General features: G+C 38.7%; 1 protein-coding gene across 3 annotated transcripts in view; it reads right to left on the bottom strand.

Moving 5' to 3' along the window:
• TMEM39B (transmembrane protein 39B) overlaps nucleotides 1-17,243 on the bottom strand; it is a 509,422-nt gene that overhangs the window by 225,744 nt on the left and 266,435 nt on the right. For all 3 annotated transcript variants that reach the window (XM_044082633.1, XM_044082642.1, XM_044082651.1), the window contains one exon: nucleotides 9,593-9,929. In XM_044082633.1, coding sequence (XP_043938568.1) covers nucleotides 9,593-9,929 — 337 coding nt within the window. The remainder of the gene's footprint in view (nucleotides 1-9,592; nucleotides 9,930-17,243) is intronic.

Genomic DNA, 17,243 nt, shown 5'->3' on the forward strand with positions numbered 1-17,243 from the left:
GAAGAAGCTGATTCCAAGGGTAGAAAAAACACCAGAATCAGCTTGTTCCTCCTATCCTGTAAGGCTCGGGGGTGAAGGCCACACAGATCTGGCAGCCGAAGAAAGGTGTGGAAACCCCAAGCAGATCATCCACTGAGTGTGACCATCCGCTGGCGACAGTTTATGGACACAATCAGAGCACTTGGAAAAAGTCACTTTACGACTTTCGGCCATACTCTAGACACACACGCACACCTGAAGGAGGGAAAAGGGGCCTAATAAGGGATGGACAACTACCAAAAATGAAGGGGGAGATAAAGGCTAGGGAAAATGGACACCCGAAGAAAAGAACTAATATACACACACACAAAAACTAGACTAAAAAGGAAAGTTGGTAGTAAAAGATTGCTACACTTGCCTGGAGCTCGACGAATCCAGTGCTTGGCAAAGCCGCGACAAACGAGATCTGGGGACTGGAAGAAGGTTGCAGTGTAATATGGGTAAGGGGGAGGAGCTTGGAGCTCGGATCATTTTGCTTGGTATGCTGCCGGCTCGGATCCGTGTCAGATCCAAAACCCACAGGTTGCTGATCAGACGAAGTTAAGTACTTCAGATCATGTATTTTTAAAATGTGAAAAAAATTCAAGCGTTATGGAAAGAAGTATGTAAACATGATTTGGTTAAAAATTACTTGAAATCTGAAATGCTAAACATGGACATGATAGAATATGGTTATGGAACAAGATCTCAAGAAAAGGCAAAGAAAATGGACAGAGTAATTTTATGTAACAGACAATATGGAATGAGAGACTTAATGAGATCAGATACTATGGAAAATGGATTTTAACAAAAATATTGGAGAAAATATAGTTTTGGTTGTAGGTAAAAGAGAGTGTCACCTGAGCTACCACCAACTCGAGCAGATGGGACCTCGGTTTAACATCTCGTCCATTACACCCTGCCCTAGCTTAACTTTTGAGAATGTAACAAATAACTGATCTGGCTTTCTGAAATCCTTTGAAGATAAAGCGAACATTCCCCCTAAATAAAAAGTAAATTCTCCTTTAACTGAAAATTTGTGAAGAAAACGGGAAGATTTATGGACCTTTTGACATTTGTTTCAGAAACCTCCGCTGGATTTAGGAAGACCCTGTCTTTCTGAAACCAAACATGGGAGCTTCCATGAAACAGCTTGCAATTCTGAGATTTTTTTTAGCTGAAGTAACTGCTATCAAAAATATCATTTTCCATTTTAAGAATTTTAAGTCTACAGAAGATGCTGGTACAAAAGGAGCTTATGTAAGGACTTGAAGCATTACAAAACATCAAATGAAGAAACAGGATGTCTTATGGGAGGTCTAAGTAGAAAAATTCCCCTCAAAAAGGCTTTGGAAACTTTCAAAGAGGCTCTTGTTGTACCTAATGTGAAAATTTGAAATCGCTGCCAATTGTACCTTTACAGTGGAGAAACTGGAACCTTTGTGGAACAATTCTGATAAAAAGTAATATTGTGGGAAGAAGGATGGAAAGAGGGTCTAAGCCCTTTTCCACAGCCCAAAAGGAAAATCTTTTCTCAATTACTTGGACATACCTTCCTGGTATTAGAATTCTGGGAAGTTGTTAGTATGTGTACTACTTTGTCTGAAAACTTGGCATCGTTAAAATTGGAAGAACAAAGTTAATTTAAAGATACATGGATGGGTAAAGACAGTAGACCTGAGCTGTGAGCCCTTCCTAGAAAACAGTTATGTCGGTGAGTGATTCAATGACAGCTCCTAATTTGCAATTAGCCTTGACTTCAGAGAACTAAATAACAAAAAACAGCAGTTCCAGGACCAATCCCTGGGGGATCTATTTGTGACTGGCCTTTTTGTAGAGATGGTCTTCTCAATTCTAACTTCTGGGTTCTGTCTGTGAGCCAGCTGGCTATCCACCGGGTGACATAAGAGTTTATATGTAACCTCTAAGTTTGTCAACAATGCCCTAATGGGTTATTGAGTCAAATGTCTTGGCCAGGTCAAGGTAGGCAGTGTGAACCATTCTGCCTTCATCCATTGCTTTGGTGACCTTCTCAAAGAAGTCCACCAGGTTGACTAGGCATGACCTTCTCCTGATGAAACCAAATTGCGTTGGGTCCAGTGTCCAACACACAATATATTAAATAATATACAATAAAAAAAAAAAAAAAAATATATATATATATATATATATATATATATATATATATATATATATATATATATATATATATATATATATACACAAAACCCAATGAATGAGTTGGAAGGAGAGCAAGTTCGTGAAATAAGTCCAAGTAAAATTCCAAAAAATTTTATTAAAATAAGAACACGAGTGCTTTCACAGACCACAATTCCGCTTCTTCAGACCTAGTATAAACATTCAAAGTGAGGTTCTTTTATATTAAAACTTCTCATTAACATAATAAATTAGTATCCAATTAATTAAACAATCAAGGTTTTAAAGTGGCAGGACTATAATGCATGGAAATGTACCAAAGTATACCCATTATCTAACTACTGAATATTCTGAATAATGAATACAACAAGAATAAGTGAATTAATCAAATATAATTGCAACTACAACTGTTCAAATTCAATTGCTTTCTTAAATTAAAACAAAATCTGGTGTACTAAAATTTGGGCAAAAATATCCAACAAGGAATTCATCTAAGAGCTCTGGCATTGAGTATTGGCTTTAAAGGAACGCTATCATTGAGTCGTCTGCCTCTATGCGCTGCCAGTCTCAAAATCCATTTACTTTCTGCCTGCTCGGTGTCATTTGCTATGTCACCTAATCTAATATTGGTGGGTTGAATATGCAATACTTAAAAGTAAAAAGTATGCTCTTCACCTAATTGAAGGGTATGCTTTGCTATAGCACTATAGTCTTGATGTCTCATGGGGCAATACATGTGATCTCTTATCCTTTCCTTCAGGGATCTATTTGTTTTGTCTACATAATAATTATAGCATACGGAGCAGTGGGCAACATACACGACATTCCTGGTATTGCATGTACTATTATTCCTAAGTTCCCAAAGACGACCCGTATCAGGGTGTTTATACAAACGTGATTCACCTATAAATTTACAATATGTGCAACTGCCACATTTTTTTAGTTCCCATGTAAGTATTGATGGTATCCAACGCTGCCAGTCTATTCGAATCACGGTAGCATAAGTGCTGTTTCAAACTTTTCATATTTTTGTAGGTAAAATATATATAAATATAAATAAATAAGCAAATACATATAATTTATATATATATTTTAATTAGTGTAGATTTTACTATAGTATTTTTTTTAAATATTATAGAGGGATTTTGAGGTATGTACATATGTGTTGTATTGCTTTAAGTAATAGTTGCAGTTCTATTCTGGCGCCAAAAATGTTATTTAAATGTTGGTCAGTTTAAATTTTGTAGTTCTGATGAAGCTTACTGTGATGCAAGTGAAAGCGCTTAACTTGGATGTTAATAAAAAGTTTTTTTATTTATTGGCTGCCTGGCGTTCAGTAAAGATTCACGGAATTTCTGCATTTGCTGGTTGGAGTACGAGTGCCCAAGACAGAAGGAACTGGTGTTCATTCACTTTGTTCATTGGTAATATTACATCTTTGAACGGTTTATTTGTTTTTTTCACCAGTTTTCCATCATGGAGTCTGATCGGGACATGTCCCCCAGCACACAAATTAGTTCAGATAAAGGGAGTATAGCTCTAGTTCAGGCAGAGCTAGCTGAACTACGACAAGAAGTCAGCAGACTTTCTTTGCTGTTGACGAATTATGGCAATATTATTATGAAAGCGAATAATGTTGTTCCGAACAAGTCGACACCACAATCTATCTTACTGGACAATTCTGCAGGTGGTATTTCTCCACCTAGTGCGCAGGGAGTGTCTAATGCTTTGGAAGCGTCTAGTGACAGTATAGATGGCACTCAAGAAATACCCAATTATACTATCCATTCCACGGGAATTCCCAATGGACAGGGAATTGGCAGTAAAGTGATAGATCTCCCAGTCACTTTTCAGGCTACTGAACATTGTAACAGTAGTCGGTTGGGTATCTCTGATTTTACCTTTGACTTTTCCTTTGGAGAAATGGAAGAAGAAGCAAAATGAATGGGTGCCAAACCCAAGAGGATGAAACCCAAACTGACATACACCAATATTAATAGTGGAGCTTTTAGCAGTAATGGGACCACTATTAGACCGGGTACACTGGCTCCCAATGTTAAAGACTGTGGACAGTCTAATAATTTATTAAAAATGTTTTTGGACAATAATTGTGTTTTTGACAATAAGAACACAAATAATGAGATGGATGGTCCTGTTGTACCTAAGGGGACTCTTAAAGACATAATTTATTCTTTGGATAAGGCATTACACATACTATTAGTAGTGCTAAATTAGATAATGCTTACCTAATGAAATGCATTGATTCTAAAATTGTACCCATGGGATTGAGGTTTCATAAATATCCCATGGGAATAACATTAACTGATAACATCATTCAGGAACTTAATGGTTTCTTTGATGATTGTGGCATTAAATGTATGCATTTGTTAATTAAATTAAATGATGAAAAGTTAGATTGATTCATGAAGTGGAAGAAATTAATGAAGTGATACGAAATGACTTGTTTCCTCAATGGGAAAATTTATATACAAAGCAGTTTAGCGATGCTGAAAACTCTATCAAAAAAATTTACACCCATAAAAGTAGAAAACTTCTTCGGGATATAGACCAATACAATAAGTGTAGAGCCTATTTATGGGACAGGAATAGGAAGTCATCATTTGGTATCATTCACGACAAAGCTGAAGGTTCTGGTTACAACACCACGTCAAATAGAGACAACAACCCACGTTTTTTAGCAAGGGATTACAGGGGGAATTGGAAGGATCACAATTGGGGGAGGAATTGGGGGGAAACGAGACCCATTAAACGACTCTCAATACCAACAACGATTTGGAGAACAATCCAAAGGACATCACTAACACAACAGGGATATGAGGGATACGTTATGGAGGGAAGGAAGAAGGTAATGAATGTTAGCTCCCGTAATGCTAGTATTAGGGATGAGATCATTACTGCTGACGGTGTTATATATACTTATAAAAATGTTTAGTATATATAATTATACGGATCTTGTTTTAAATACTTCAAACTTTGACTTATTGTCCAAGGGGATGAAGTATATCCCTGTTACTAAATTTAATTTAGTTGATGCTATATGTGAAGTAAAGAAATACATTAGGAAGCTTAATTTGGCTATTATGTTTCAAGATACACACAAATCATTGAGAACATATTGTATTAATTCCATATCACGAAGTTTGAAGAAGAGGAGTCAGTTTATGCCTCCGATGCACCCTAATATTTCAATTTATGATAAAGCTGTTACACAACAGATATATCAGTTGGAAAATCAGATTAGCAGGTCCAGTATGAAATCATATTATAATTTATCCCAACTAGAATACAAGGTGCTTCAGGATCTTAGAAAAAACAACAGTATCAGGGTTATGAAACCCGATAAGGGGGAAGGCATAGTTATTTATGATAGTATGATATATTCTTCTAAAATACATGACTTGTTACATACTTCAGGTAATTATCAGACTACTTCACTTAATGAGATTAACATTGGATATAGAAGGATTGACATGTGTATTGAAGAGTTTCTTATAGATAAAAGGATTACAGAAACCACATACAAATTTATTAAAGTTGAGTATCCAACGTTGGCATCGATAGTTGGAATTCCCAAAATACATAAAGATATTATGGACCCCCCCCCCCCTTCAGACCTATTATATCAGGTAGTAGATCAAAGACCTTCCCCTTGGTTCAGTTATAGATGATTCCTTGAAACACATATATGGAAAAATACCTCACCTTGCTAAAGATTCTTGGGATTTTTTTTTTAAATTATCCCATATATTTAAATAAAGAAGAGTTGTTATTTGCATCTATAGATGTCATCGATCTCTTCTCAAGTATACCTAAAGGAGACGGTTTGGATGCGTTTGCCAGTAGTATCAGGAAATATGCAGATATTACTAATTGTCTACTGGTAGATATGATGTCCTTGGTACTTGACCACAATCACATCTTTTATGAAGGAGAATACTTCAGACAAACTAGGGGCGTAGCTATGGGAGAGCAGCTTGTGCTCTCATATACGCAAACCTAGTTATGTTAGACTGAGAAGAGAGTCCGGTATTTACTAGTACACATATGAAAAATGTGAAATATTATGCTAGGTACCTGGATGACATCTATATCTTGTGGGATGGTGGCGAAGAAGCGTTTGATTCATTTCTGGATTATATAAATCAAAGTAGCAGTTACCTAAAATTCACATGTTCAAAGAACTATACTGGTGTCCCTTATCTTGACACGTTTGTCTCTAAATTTGAAAACATATTTAAATCCAGAATACATAGAAAAAATACTTTTTCAAACGGCTATCTTGAATATAGTAGTAACCATCCTAAAAAACAATTTCTTAATATATACAAAGGGCAACTTATTCGTGCAATAAGGATGACATCTGAATATCAGGATATGTTAGAAGAAGTATTTTATATTACGTCTCTTTTTAAAGAGAGAGGATATGACAGAGATATGATGTCCAAAGTTAGGGAATATGTCACCAGAGAATGGGGTGGAAAATATACACCTTTATTAGGTCTTAATTATACACATGATAAAATGATGCATAGTAGCCAGACTAATCATTTTTATATTGACGGGAAGGCTAAAGATGTCACTAGTTTCAATCGAGTATGTATATTAGAGTATGGACCATATATAATTAACATAATGAATACATTTAAAAATAATTGGAACATTATCCTTGCAGACCAAGAAATTGCCTCAGTGTTGGGTAGTAGTCTGCAGTTTGTTAAAGTGGGAAAGAATGTCAAGAAGTACTTGGAAAGAGGTTATTGGTGCAGGGATGATAATAATAATAAAAAGCACACCAAAAGATGTGGTGCGTGTAAACAATGTAGTTCCATATACGAGGTTGAAAAGATTATTTTAAAGAATGTTACTCAAACCGAAATTAGACTTAAGCAAGGGAATTGTCAAACTAAAATGGTTATTTACATTGCTAAATGTATGGCTTGTTCGGGATATTATATAGGTAAAATGGAGAGAAAATTTAACAAACTTATATATTCGCATCTTTACAGCATTAAAACCAAGGGTGTACACAATGCTTTGTACAGATAAGTGTGGTGATAGACATTTTTTTAAATTTGCTATTTTGGACAGTGTGGTTATAGATTCTACGGGGGGTAATTTCAAGGGATTACTATCTTATAAAGAATTATTATGGCAAATATATACTGATGCCTCTACCCCTCCAGGATTAAATGATTTTATATCTATTAAACCTTTATTAGCTATTAATTGATTGAGTTTTATACACACATTTTTCTCCATTATATGTATTTGCTTATTTATTTATTTATATATATTTTTTAATTAGTGTAGATTTTACTATAGTATATTTTTTTTAAATATTATAGATTGATTTTGAGGTATGTACATAGATTTTGGAATATGTGTTGTTTTGCTTTAAGTAATAGTTGCAGTTACATTCTGGTGCCAAAAAAGTTATTTAAATGTCGGTCAGTTTAAATTTTGTAGTTCTGATGAAGCTTACTGTGATGCAAGTGAAAGCACTTAACTTGGATGTTAATAAAAAGTTTTTTATTTCTTGGCTGCATGGCGTTCAGTAAAGATTCACGGAAGTTCTGCATTTGCTGGTTGGAGTACGAGTGCCCAAGACACAGAAGGAACTGGTGTTCGTTCACTTTGTTCGTTGGTAGAATTACATCTTTGAACGGTTTATTAAGTTTGGTAGCTTGTGAATATCAGCCACACACTTTTTAAAATCAGAAAGTTTGACCGACATCCTATAAAGGAAGGCAAGCAGGCAAGAAAAAAATAAAAATATTTAAAAAATACTGAAACTAACAGTAAATATATATACTATCTAAAAAGATATCAATGACAACATTTTTGTTAAGGAAAGAGGAAAAAGAAATTCAATGTCCAAGGTGAGGAGCAAGAAAAAATGACTTGGGGGAGGAGCAAATAGTAGCATCCTCTAAGAAAGTTTTAAAAGAAAAAGAAGAAAAAAAAGAAAAATATATATCAAGATCAGAATTAAGAACAACGCCCTTATCTCACTAACAGCACCAACAGATTTGTCCTAAGCTTGTGGCAGCAAAAGATACTTGAGGTACATTGGCTAACATGAGCATCAGCACCAGATCCATAAGCTTTAAAGTGGCCAAAGTTGGGATTCAGCTTGGATCCCAAGACCCATACATTGATCAGAATCAAGAATTACACAGCAAATGAAACTTACTTCTGATAACATGTATCAGTAGGCAGAATAAACAGGTCATAAAGAACTTTTTAGTATGATTCTCTGAACAAAGTAATACACAGCTACATTGCTTTGTGAATGACCGCAGACTGCAGTAGTGGAAATCAGCCCGTAGGGAAATGATGGCACCACATCAATTGGCAGGGGTAAGTGCACTCCTAGCATGGATGAAACAATGTTGAAAAGCAAATGTACTGGCGGAAGGAAGAACAATAAAAATATACCATCTTCTCCCCTCTGCCTCAGATTCCCGTTATGGAAAGCCAGACAATATTCTTTACCTTGATTTTTGCTGCAGAAAATCAGACATGAAGGAGCAGAAGTTTTATTAGTTATTTGATAACTAGTTAAATACAGTAGCCATTTTACAGGTAATCAACATAGTTAAAAACTGATGCATAACACGACCAAAAATAGAAAAGTTGCAGCTTGAATTATTAAATGCTATTCCTTAAATTTTATTTATTTTACATTTGTTTACCAAGAAAGTCCGACTAGGCAGACTGCCAATTTTCAACACAGGTCCAAGGAGAAAAGCTCCAAACATTGGCAGAACAAGATTACAAAACAGTAAGAATTAAATTACAATAGGCTTACAATAGAAAGGTTGCCTTAATACATTCAAAACTGTTGTCATATACAATTTTAAGTGGCTGTTTTTAGTGGTAGTTGTATATAGTAATATACATCACATTATACAGCAGGTCAAGATACATTCAATTAGACAGGTGATAGTGAAGATACTTTGAGATAAAAAAGAAGTAGAAAACACTTGAGATAAGAAAGAATAGAAAACAGAAGTAAAACAAAATTAAGTCAGACATATATATATATATATATATATATATATATATATATATATATATATATATATATATATATATATTAACATTCTCTTAGTTTTAAACCAGATAAGTGAAAATGGGATAAGGTTCACTTAATACTATGTAAGGTTGGTATCATACTCGATCCATTTTAAGTTCTCAAACTAGTACATCCTTTTTCTTTGGGAGGGGGGGGTTAACTTACCAATGGTTATAACCCAATGCTCTATACACTTATCAGTGAGGAAGGAGTGCAAACTACAGTTGGGCACAAAGAACAGGGTAGCAGTTAAAGATAAAAAGACAAGTCAGGAGAATGTGTGGTATGGAAAATTCAGGAGCAACTATTCAAACATACCTTTATAAACCAGACAGGAACGAAGGCCACATAATACGCACTAAGCATGGCGCTCACCAGTACCTCCTTCATCCTCCAATTAAAATCCAGCTTTAAATATTCCACTTCACTGCGGATCAGGTCTGGGGAAAGGCAGCAGGCATGACTGGGAAGGGTTTCTGTGCCATAGAGCTGCCTGGTGTGCAACTTCCATGTCTCTTTTAAAACTGATAAATAGTCTTTGCTTTTGCCATTAGCTGTTCCATTCTCTTTAGGCCCGATGGTGGTGATGGGAGATAGAGGGCGTGGCCTTCTAAAGTCCCAGCCAAATCGGAGGAAAGGAATATACATTCCAAACCTGAAATGTCAAGAAACACAACAGTAAGCATTCACTTTAAAGTTTTTCATACATAGCTGAAACTAACTGCACAAATGTATTCTTTTGTTTCTTTTCTTTCTGTTTAAGGAACGCCAGCTATTTTCTCCTACAGTAACAAATGCTAGCATCAGGCACACTGGCTAAAGTTAAACGTGAACCAAGGGGGCACTTTAAATTGAAGAAAAATCTTTGTAGAACTTTAAGAAAATCTACTGTGAATCAAGTGATTTTCCTGGGCTACTCTCGCTTCTCCTTTACCCACAATGCTCTGCCAAACTTTACTAACTAGATAGCAGACATGCTATCTGAAAGTGGAGCACACTAAAAGAACACCACTAATGATACTCCCGACTTCCATGAGATAAGGGGAAGGATGATCAGTAGCTGACGAGAATGAACCTGCTTCTCCTGTTTTGTCATTCTGGTAAAACATAACTTTCGTATCTTTTACGAAGACTTTCATCTTGCCAAGAGAGAGTACAGTCTCAAGCTTGTCATGCTGTGTAGCAACTATGGGAACATTCCTTTAAAGTGCCACTTGGAAGGAGGCCCTTGACATTTAACTTGCAGCTTCTTGCTGAAGTATCCCACGAAGTTCTCAAAGCAGCAGTACAAGTATCATCTAAGGATGCATTTCTGTAAAATGCCGGCAACAGCCACTGCCCTAAATGAATGTGACAGCATCTCAGAGGGCAGTGTCTTATATTTTTTCCTAACAGAACTTGATACAGTTAGTAATCCACTTAGACAAAAGTAGTAAATTTAACTAATCTTTAATTCCCTACTCAACCCCTCAGCTGCTGTGCTTCCCTGGCTCCAGCTTCCGCACCCAAGTACTTGGGCCCCTGCCCACCCTGCCCTAACCTCCTGAAAATTCCCTCCCGAACTCTCTGGCCAAGAACTGGCTCCAGCGACCTATTAATCCAAAACTATAAGGCCTCACAGTTCCCAGAGTTCTCCTAATATAAGAATTCAAGAAACTTGGGCCCCTGCCCACCCTGCCCTAACCTCCTGAAAATTCCCTCCTGGACTCTCTGAGCAAGAACCGGCTCCAGCAACCTATTAATCCAAAACTATAAGGCCTCACAGTTCCCAGAGTTCTCCTAATATAAGAATTCAAGAAACTTGGGCCCCTGCCCACCCTGCCCTAACCTCCTGAAAATTCCCTCCTGGACTCTCTGAGCAAGAACCGGCTCCAGCGACCTATTAATCCAAAACTATAAGGCCTCACAGTTCCCAGAGTTCTCTTACTATAAGGATTCAAGAAAGTATGTGTTCTGTTGTAACTCTGTGCTGTTATTAGTTGTTTCTTCTAGGTCGGAGTACGCTTCCTGCCAGACTAGCCAACAGCCTCTAACCCCCCCTTCACTATTGCTTGCACTCCTAGCTTTCCCCATATTTCAACCCCCTTCTCTGCTGCTTCAGTTCTCCCTGTATTTCTTACTGCCTTTCCTGAACCTCGATAGCTCCCTTCCTGATTTGCCCCTTGGGGTCTCTACTGCCCCAGACTGACTGACCACTAGATGGCGCTACACTACCTTTTTACTGTTCCCACTACTTTTCCCTCTCCTTCCTTACCTCCCCTACTACAGCCCTCTAACATCCTTTCATCTGCTCTCTCCCTCTCTACTGTCCAGGACTCCCAGCCATTCTTTGCTTTATACTCAGCCCTCCTCTATTCCCTTCTCTGAAGTCTCTTCCTTCTCCCTCTATCTTTCTCCTTTGCATCAACCCTCTAACTCCTCTTCTCTGCACATCTCACTACCCTTCCTCCTCTCTCCTTCACTTACCTTACCTATTTTTACATTCTCTGCTAAACTTGCTAAACTTACCTTCTGACTACTCACTCTTTACGGATGGTCTTCCTCACTTTCTCCTCCTCTGGCTCTTCCCGCTCCTGTCTTCCTCACTTTCTCCTCCTCTGGCTCTTCCCGCTCCGTTCGCCCTTCGGGCTCACTCTGCTCCCCTACCCTGCTGCCAGCACCTCCACATTTATACCTCACCAACTCCTCCCTCTAACTGTTTCAGCCAATCACAATCTTACCCTACTCCCTCAATCCCTACATCAAATAACCAATCTTACCCCCTCTTATTTCCCCGCCCACTCATTCTCCTCCCACTTTCACTGCACTTAACCCTACACTCTCCTCTCCTAACTTTATATCTCCCTTCCTCTCCTTTACCTTCTCTCCACAACCACTCTTCTACCTTTCTTATTACTCCCTTCCACACCCCATCCATTCAAACATGCCCTCCCAAATTCTCTTCCCTCAGACTCCCCTTCTCCCTTCTCATCTTTCTTATTCCTCTCCATCATGCTACTTCATACTGCTTAAAATCTCACCCATACCTGCCTACTACTCATACTATCACTTTCACTCGCCCATTTCCTCTTCGACTCTCTCACTTCCACTCCATTTCCCCCTCCCTTATCACAATAAACATACTACACCTCTTCCATCCCAAAATACTCTCCTCCTCTACAAAAAAACTTCTCTCTTATATTTCCACTAACCCCAAACATCTTCCTACTCTCCAAACTTAAAAGACAAAGTTATCTCTAGTAATTTCCTAGCCTTATCTGGAGACATTCACCCAAACCCTGGCCCCTGCCTCAATACAAACAACTCATTCCCTTCCTTCACCCTCCTCCCTCACTTTAAATAAGCCTCTCCCTCCTCCTTCTCCTACTTCCTCTCTTAGCACCCTTAAGGTCTTCACAGTCAATGCCCAGAGCCTTAACAACAAAATTCACCATGTTCATGCTTGGATTAATCACAACCAACCTGACATCTTAGCCATCTTTGAAACCTGGCTAAAACCCCATATCTCTGATTCCGAAATCTTACCTCCAGGTTTCAACATCCTCAGAAGTGACAGATTATATAAAAAAGGTGGAGGCTCTGCCCTAATCTACTCTAACCTTCTCTCCATAATCCCCCTGCAAATCCCAACCCCTCTATTCCAAAATACTTATATAACCGCATGTCTGCTCCAACTCAATAAACATAAAAATATCTGCATCATTTCCTTGTACATCTCCCCAGGCGATAATATCTCTACCCTTGAGAATATTCTCCACTGGGCCTCATCTAAAATAAAATATGAAACATTCATCCTAGGCGACGTCAACATCGATTGGAACAAAATCAACACACCTTCCCCCTCCCTAGCCATTAACCTTTTCAACTTCTCCCAAGTAATCCATTCTATAACCAGACCTAACAAAAAACATCCCCCAGGATCCATCATAGATTGGATTTTAGTCTCCCATCCAAACAAAATCTATCTATCTGGAACTATCCCTGACTCGTTTAGTGACCATCTCCCTGCCTTCATTCATCACTCAGCTAACCCCTCACAATTCCAACATCATTACATTCAAACTCACAACCTGAGCAACTTCAACCCCACAATTTTCTCCAACATTTTCAAACAAATCAACTGGCAAATCCTTTACACTCTCTCCCTTGACGACGCTGTAGAACATTTCAACTCCATCTTCCTAAATACCCTTAACTCCCTAGCCCCCCTAAGAAACAAACGAATCAAAGCCAATTCTGCTCCTTGGCTGACCAAAGAAACTAAACATACTACGCATCTCAGAGACAAATCCTGGAAACTCTATCAGAAAAGTAAACTGTCTTCTGCCTTGCTCCAATATACCCAACTCCGCAACCAAGTAAAAAAACTAATCACCTGGGACAAAAAAAAACTACTACAATAAGCTTCAGTCCAATAATAACAACCCAAAACAATTCTGGAAATATGTTAACTCTCTTCTCCATCCTGGGTCAAGAAATAACCCCTGCCCTGACCCTAGTTTAACGGACAAGGAACTGAGCTCTCTCCAACACTTTCTTTACAGATTCTATAGCCACGCTTACCAAAACTTTCCCCGACAACAATCCTTCCAACTTCCTAAACTCTTCTAATAATGGTCACCCTAATTTCCAACTCAAACCAGTTTCTACTACATTTATAAAAAAGCTCTCATCCAAACTAAAGCCATGTTCTAATGCCCCCGACAACATTCCCCCCCTCCTTCCTCAAATGCGCAGCCGAAGGAATTGCTCTCCCAATAAGCATCCTGATTAACCGATCCTTAAAAAGAGTCATACATACCCAAACTTTGGCGTTCAGCCTACGTTCTACCACTTCATAAATGAGGTAAAAACAACTCAATTTCTAATTTCCATCCCATAGCCCTCCTCTCTCCAATATCTAAAATTCTAGAGAAATGTGTCCACTACCAACTTTTACCCTACTTAACTCAGAATCTGTTACTTACACCCACCCAACATGGGTTCCGTCCCAGCCACAGCACCATAACTGCCCTACTTTCCTTCTTAGAAGGAACAGTTAATCAAGCCCGAGATTCTGGACTTCTTGTATCCACTGTTCTGCTAGATCTGTCTAAAGCCTTTAACACCATCTCCCATACACACCTTCTCTTCCATCTCTCCAACCTTAATCTCTCCACTAATACTCTATCCTGGTTCTCCAGTTACCTCTCTGCCAGACCACAGGCTGTCAGATGGAAGGACTCTACCTCCTCCTTCTTACCTACTCCTACCGGCGTTCCTCAGGGATCCATCCTCAGTCCCATACTTTTCAACATCTTCATAAACAACCTTCACACTGCTCTCCCAGACACTTCAGTCATCCAATACGCTGATGACTCTACCTTAGTCTGTACCGCCCCCAACTTTTCTGAACTTCTCTCTAAAACACAAACTGCTTTTTCCACTACAGAAAACTGGATGCACCAAAACCATCTCTCCCTCAACTCCAATAAATCTAAAATACTAATTTTCCTCCCTACCAAGGCTTCTTCCTTTGACAAAAACACTTTCAACATCCTCAGCCAAACCAACACCCCCATAGAAGTGGTCCCTTCCACTAAACTCCTTGGCATAACCATTGACGAACACCTCAAATTCGGCCTCCACATACAACAAAACATAAAAAAACACCAAAAGTTAGGTATGCTCTACAGGAATAATCTGTTTCTTTCAAAATCCTCTAGGCAAACCTTAGCTACCTCCTACCCTCTCTACTTTATGGTGACCCTCTTCTAACTAATCTGTCTGCCTCCCTCACCTCTAAACTTGAAACTTGCTATAATAAAATCTCTAAATTCACCACAAAATCCAAAACCTCACCCACCACTGCCTCACCCTTCAATCTCTGAACTGGTTAGAACTTCCCAACCACCTTGACTATCTGCAACTAACTACCACTCATAAATTAATATTCTACCCAGGAAAATGCCCAGCCTTATCCAACATCCTTCCCCCTTACATCCCGAACCGATCATTAAGATCCGAACACCAAAATCTAATCTCCATTCCTAGACCTAAACACCCCACCGGCCAGCAACTACTATCCTTCTCTCTAGGTAGAAATTGGAACTCTCTCCCTCCTTCACTTAGGACCATACCTAACACGGAATACTTCAAAATCCAACTCTTCTTACACCTGTCTTCCAAATGGAAATGCTCCTGCTTTCACCCTACATAATTTCAAGGTTTTTCTATGCTAAGCCCCTCTACTCCAGAACCTTTCTGCTCTCTAATTCCAGCTAATGGTTTAGCCGACTCTCACTTGACTGTAAGGATGAAAATATTGCAAATTATGTTAGTACCTAACAGACTGTAATTGTAGCTGTAGACTGTAGTTAGACTGTAAGGATGAAATATTGCAAATTATGTTACTACAAAAAAAAAAAAAAATTTTGTTACTTAGCATTTGCAGTGTTCTTAATATGTATTCTTGCTGTGTGGACATTCTATTGTAATTTACATTTGCATTGTTCTTTTATGTATTCTTGCTTTGTGGACATTCTATTGCATTGATTGTACTGCCTTTGGAGTTTTTCTCCCCGGGCCTCCACTGAAAATGGGTACTTCTTGGCCCAGTGGACTTCCCCGGTAATCAAACTGAAATAAATAAATAACTCGGGACCTCAATTTTTTTATTAAAACAAGGAGAAAAAGTCTGTGAATTTTGACTGATTTTTGGCTCTGTCCACATAAAATCTAAGTTATCTGTGGCCATCTGTGTAAAGTAAATGAATGTCAGGTACTTATCCTCCCGACAGTATTGAACAAGATCCATAATAATCTACTTCTAGGACTCGAGGTCAACAGGAGTCTGGTAGCTCAGCACATAAAACTTCTTTCCAAGGCTACAGAACTCTCCCTCCTTTTCTCACATTTCGGAGCACAGAATAACCCTTCTTCCATTCTCTGTTAGTTCACAGAAGACAAATCACAAGGAAAGCAACCAAGGAGGGAAAAAAGGGCTCTGTGGAGCAGATTCAAAGCTAGTAAGAAATGGTAGAAGTAGGAGGGTGAGTGTGTACAGGAAGAGGAAAGTACAGTTGTGTACACCTACCATAAATGTAGATGTTAGAGTCTCTTCACTGTTGCAGCCATGACTATAGGGTTCTCCCCTGCCGGCAGGCAGCCCTCGGTCGGCCAGAATCCCAAAGTCTGGGTCCGGCGTCGGCTGTTCAACCATGCTCCCTGACGTCAGAGCGCCAGGAGTATAAAGCTGACAGCAGACGCCATCTTCTCCAGTTTTTCTTGCCCCAGATGTCAGTAGTCCCAAAATGAAAAAGGTCCCATAACCTTTGCAAATACACCTCAGAAGAAAGGTGAAAAAAAGGAAATACACAAAAGTAAAAATAAGAGGGGACAGGAGGGAGGGAAACCCAGACTGCAACAGTGAAGACACTCGAACATCTACATTTATGGGTAGGTGTACACAACTGTACTATGTTCATCGTGTTTCACTGTTGCAGTCATGACTGTAGGGTAGAATCCCAAAGCTGAAAGAAAGGGAGGTGGTCATAAAGAGGAAGGGGCGGCTAAAAGGCCCTGCAAGACTGCAGAGGCAAAGCCTGCCCTAGACTTAGAGTAGAGAGGTAGATTGTAGTGCTTAGAAAAAGTATGCACTGAACTCCAAGTTGCAGCTTCCAAAATGTCCTTGGTAGGAACTCCCCTGAGGAAGGCCGCAGAAGTGGCAGCAGCTCTGGTAGAATGAGTCTGTATACTCCCTGGGATTTGCTTTCCATGGTGAGAATAACAAAATCTGATTCCATGAGCAATCCACTTAGAAATGGTCCGTTTTGAAATGGCTTTCCCTTGGGAACTTGAAGCATAAGAAACTAACAATTGCTCTGATTTTCTGATGTCCTTGGTTCTGTTCAGGTAAAAACGTAGTTGTCTGTGTACATCCAAGGAATGTAAGATCCTTTCCCCTTTATTTTGAGGAGTGGGGAAAAAT

The sequence above is a fragment of the Protopterus annectens genome, chromosome 1.part1 (assembly GCF_019279795.1).
Source record: "Protopterus annectens isolate FY-2018-M chromosome 1.part1, PAN1.0, whole genome shotgun sequence".
Classification (NCBI taxonomy): Eukaryota; Metazoa; Chordata; order Ceratodontiformes; family Protopteridae; genus Protopterus; species Protopterus annectens.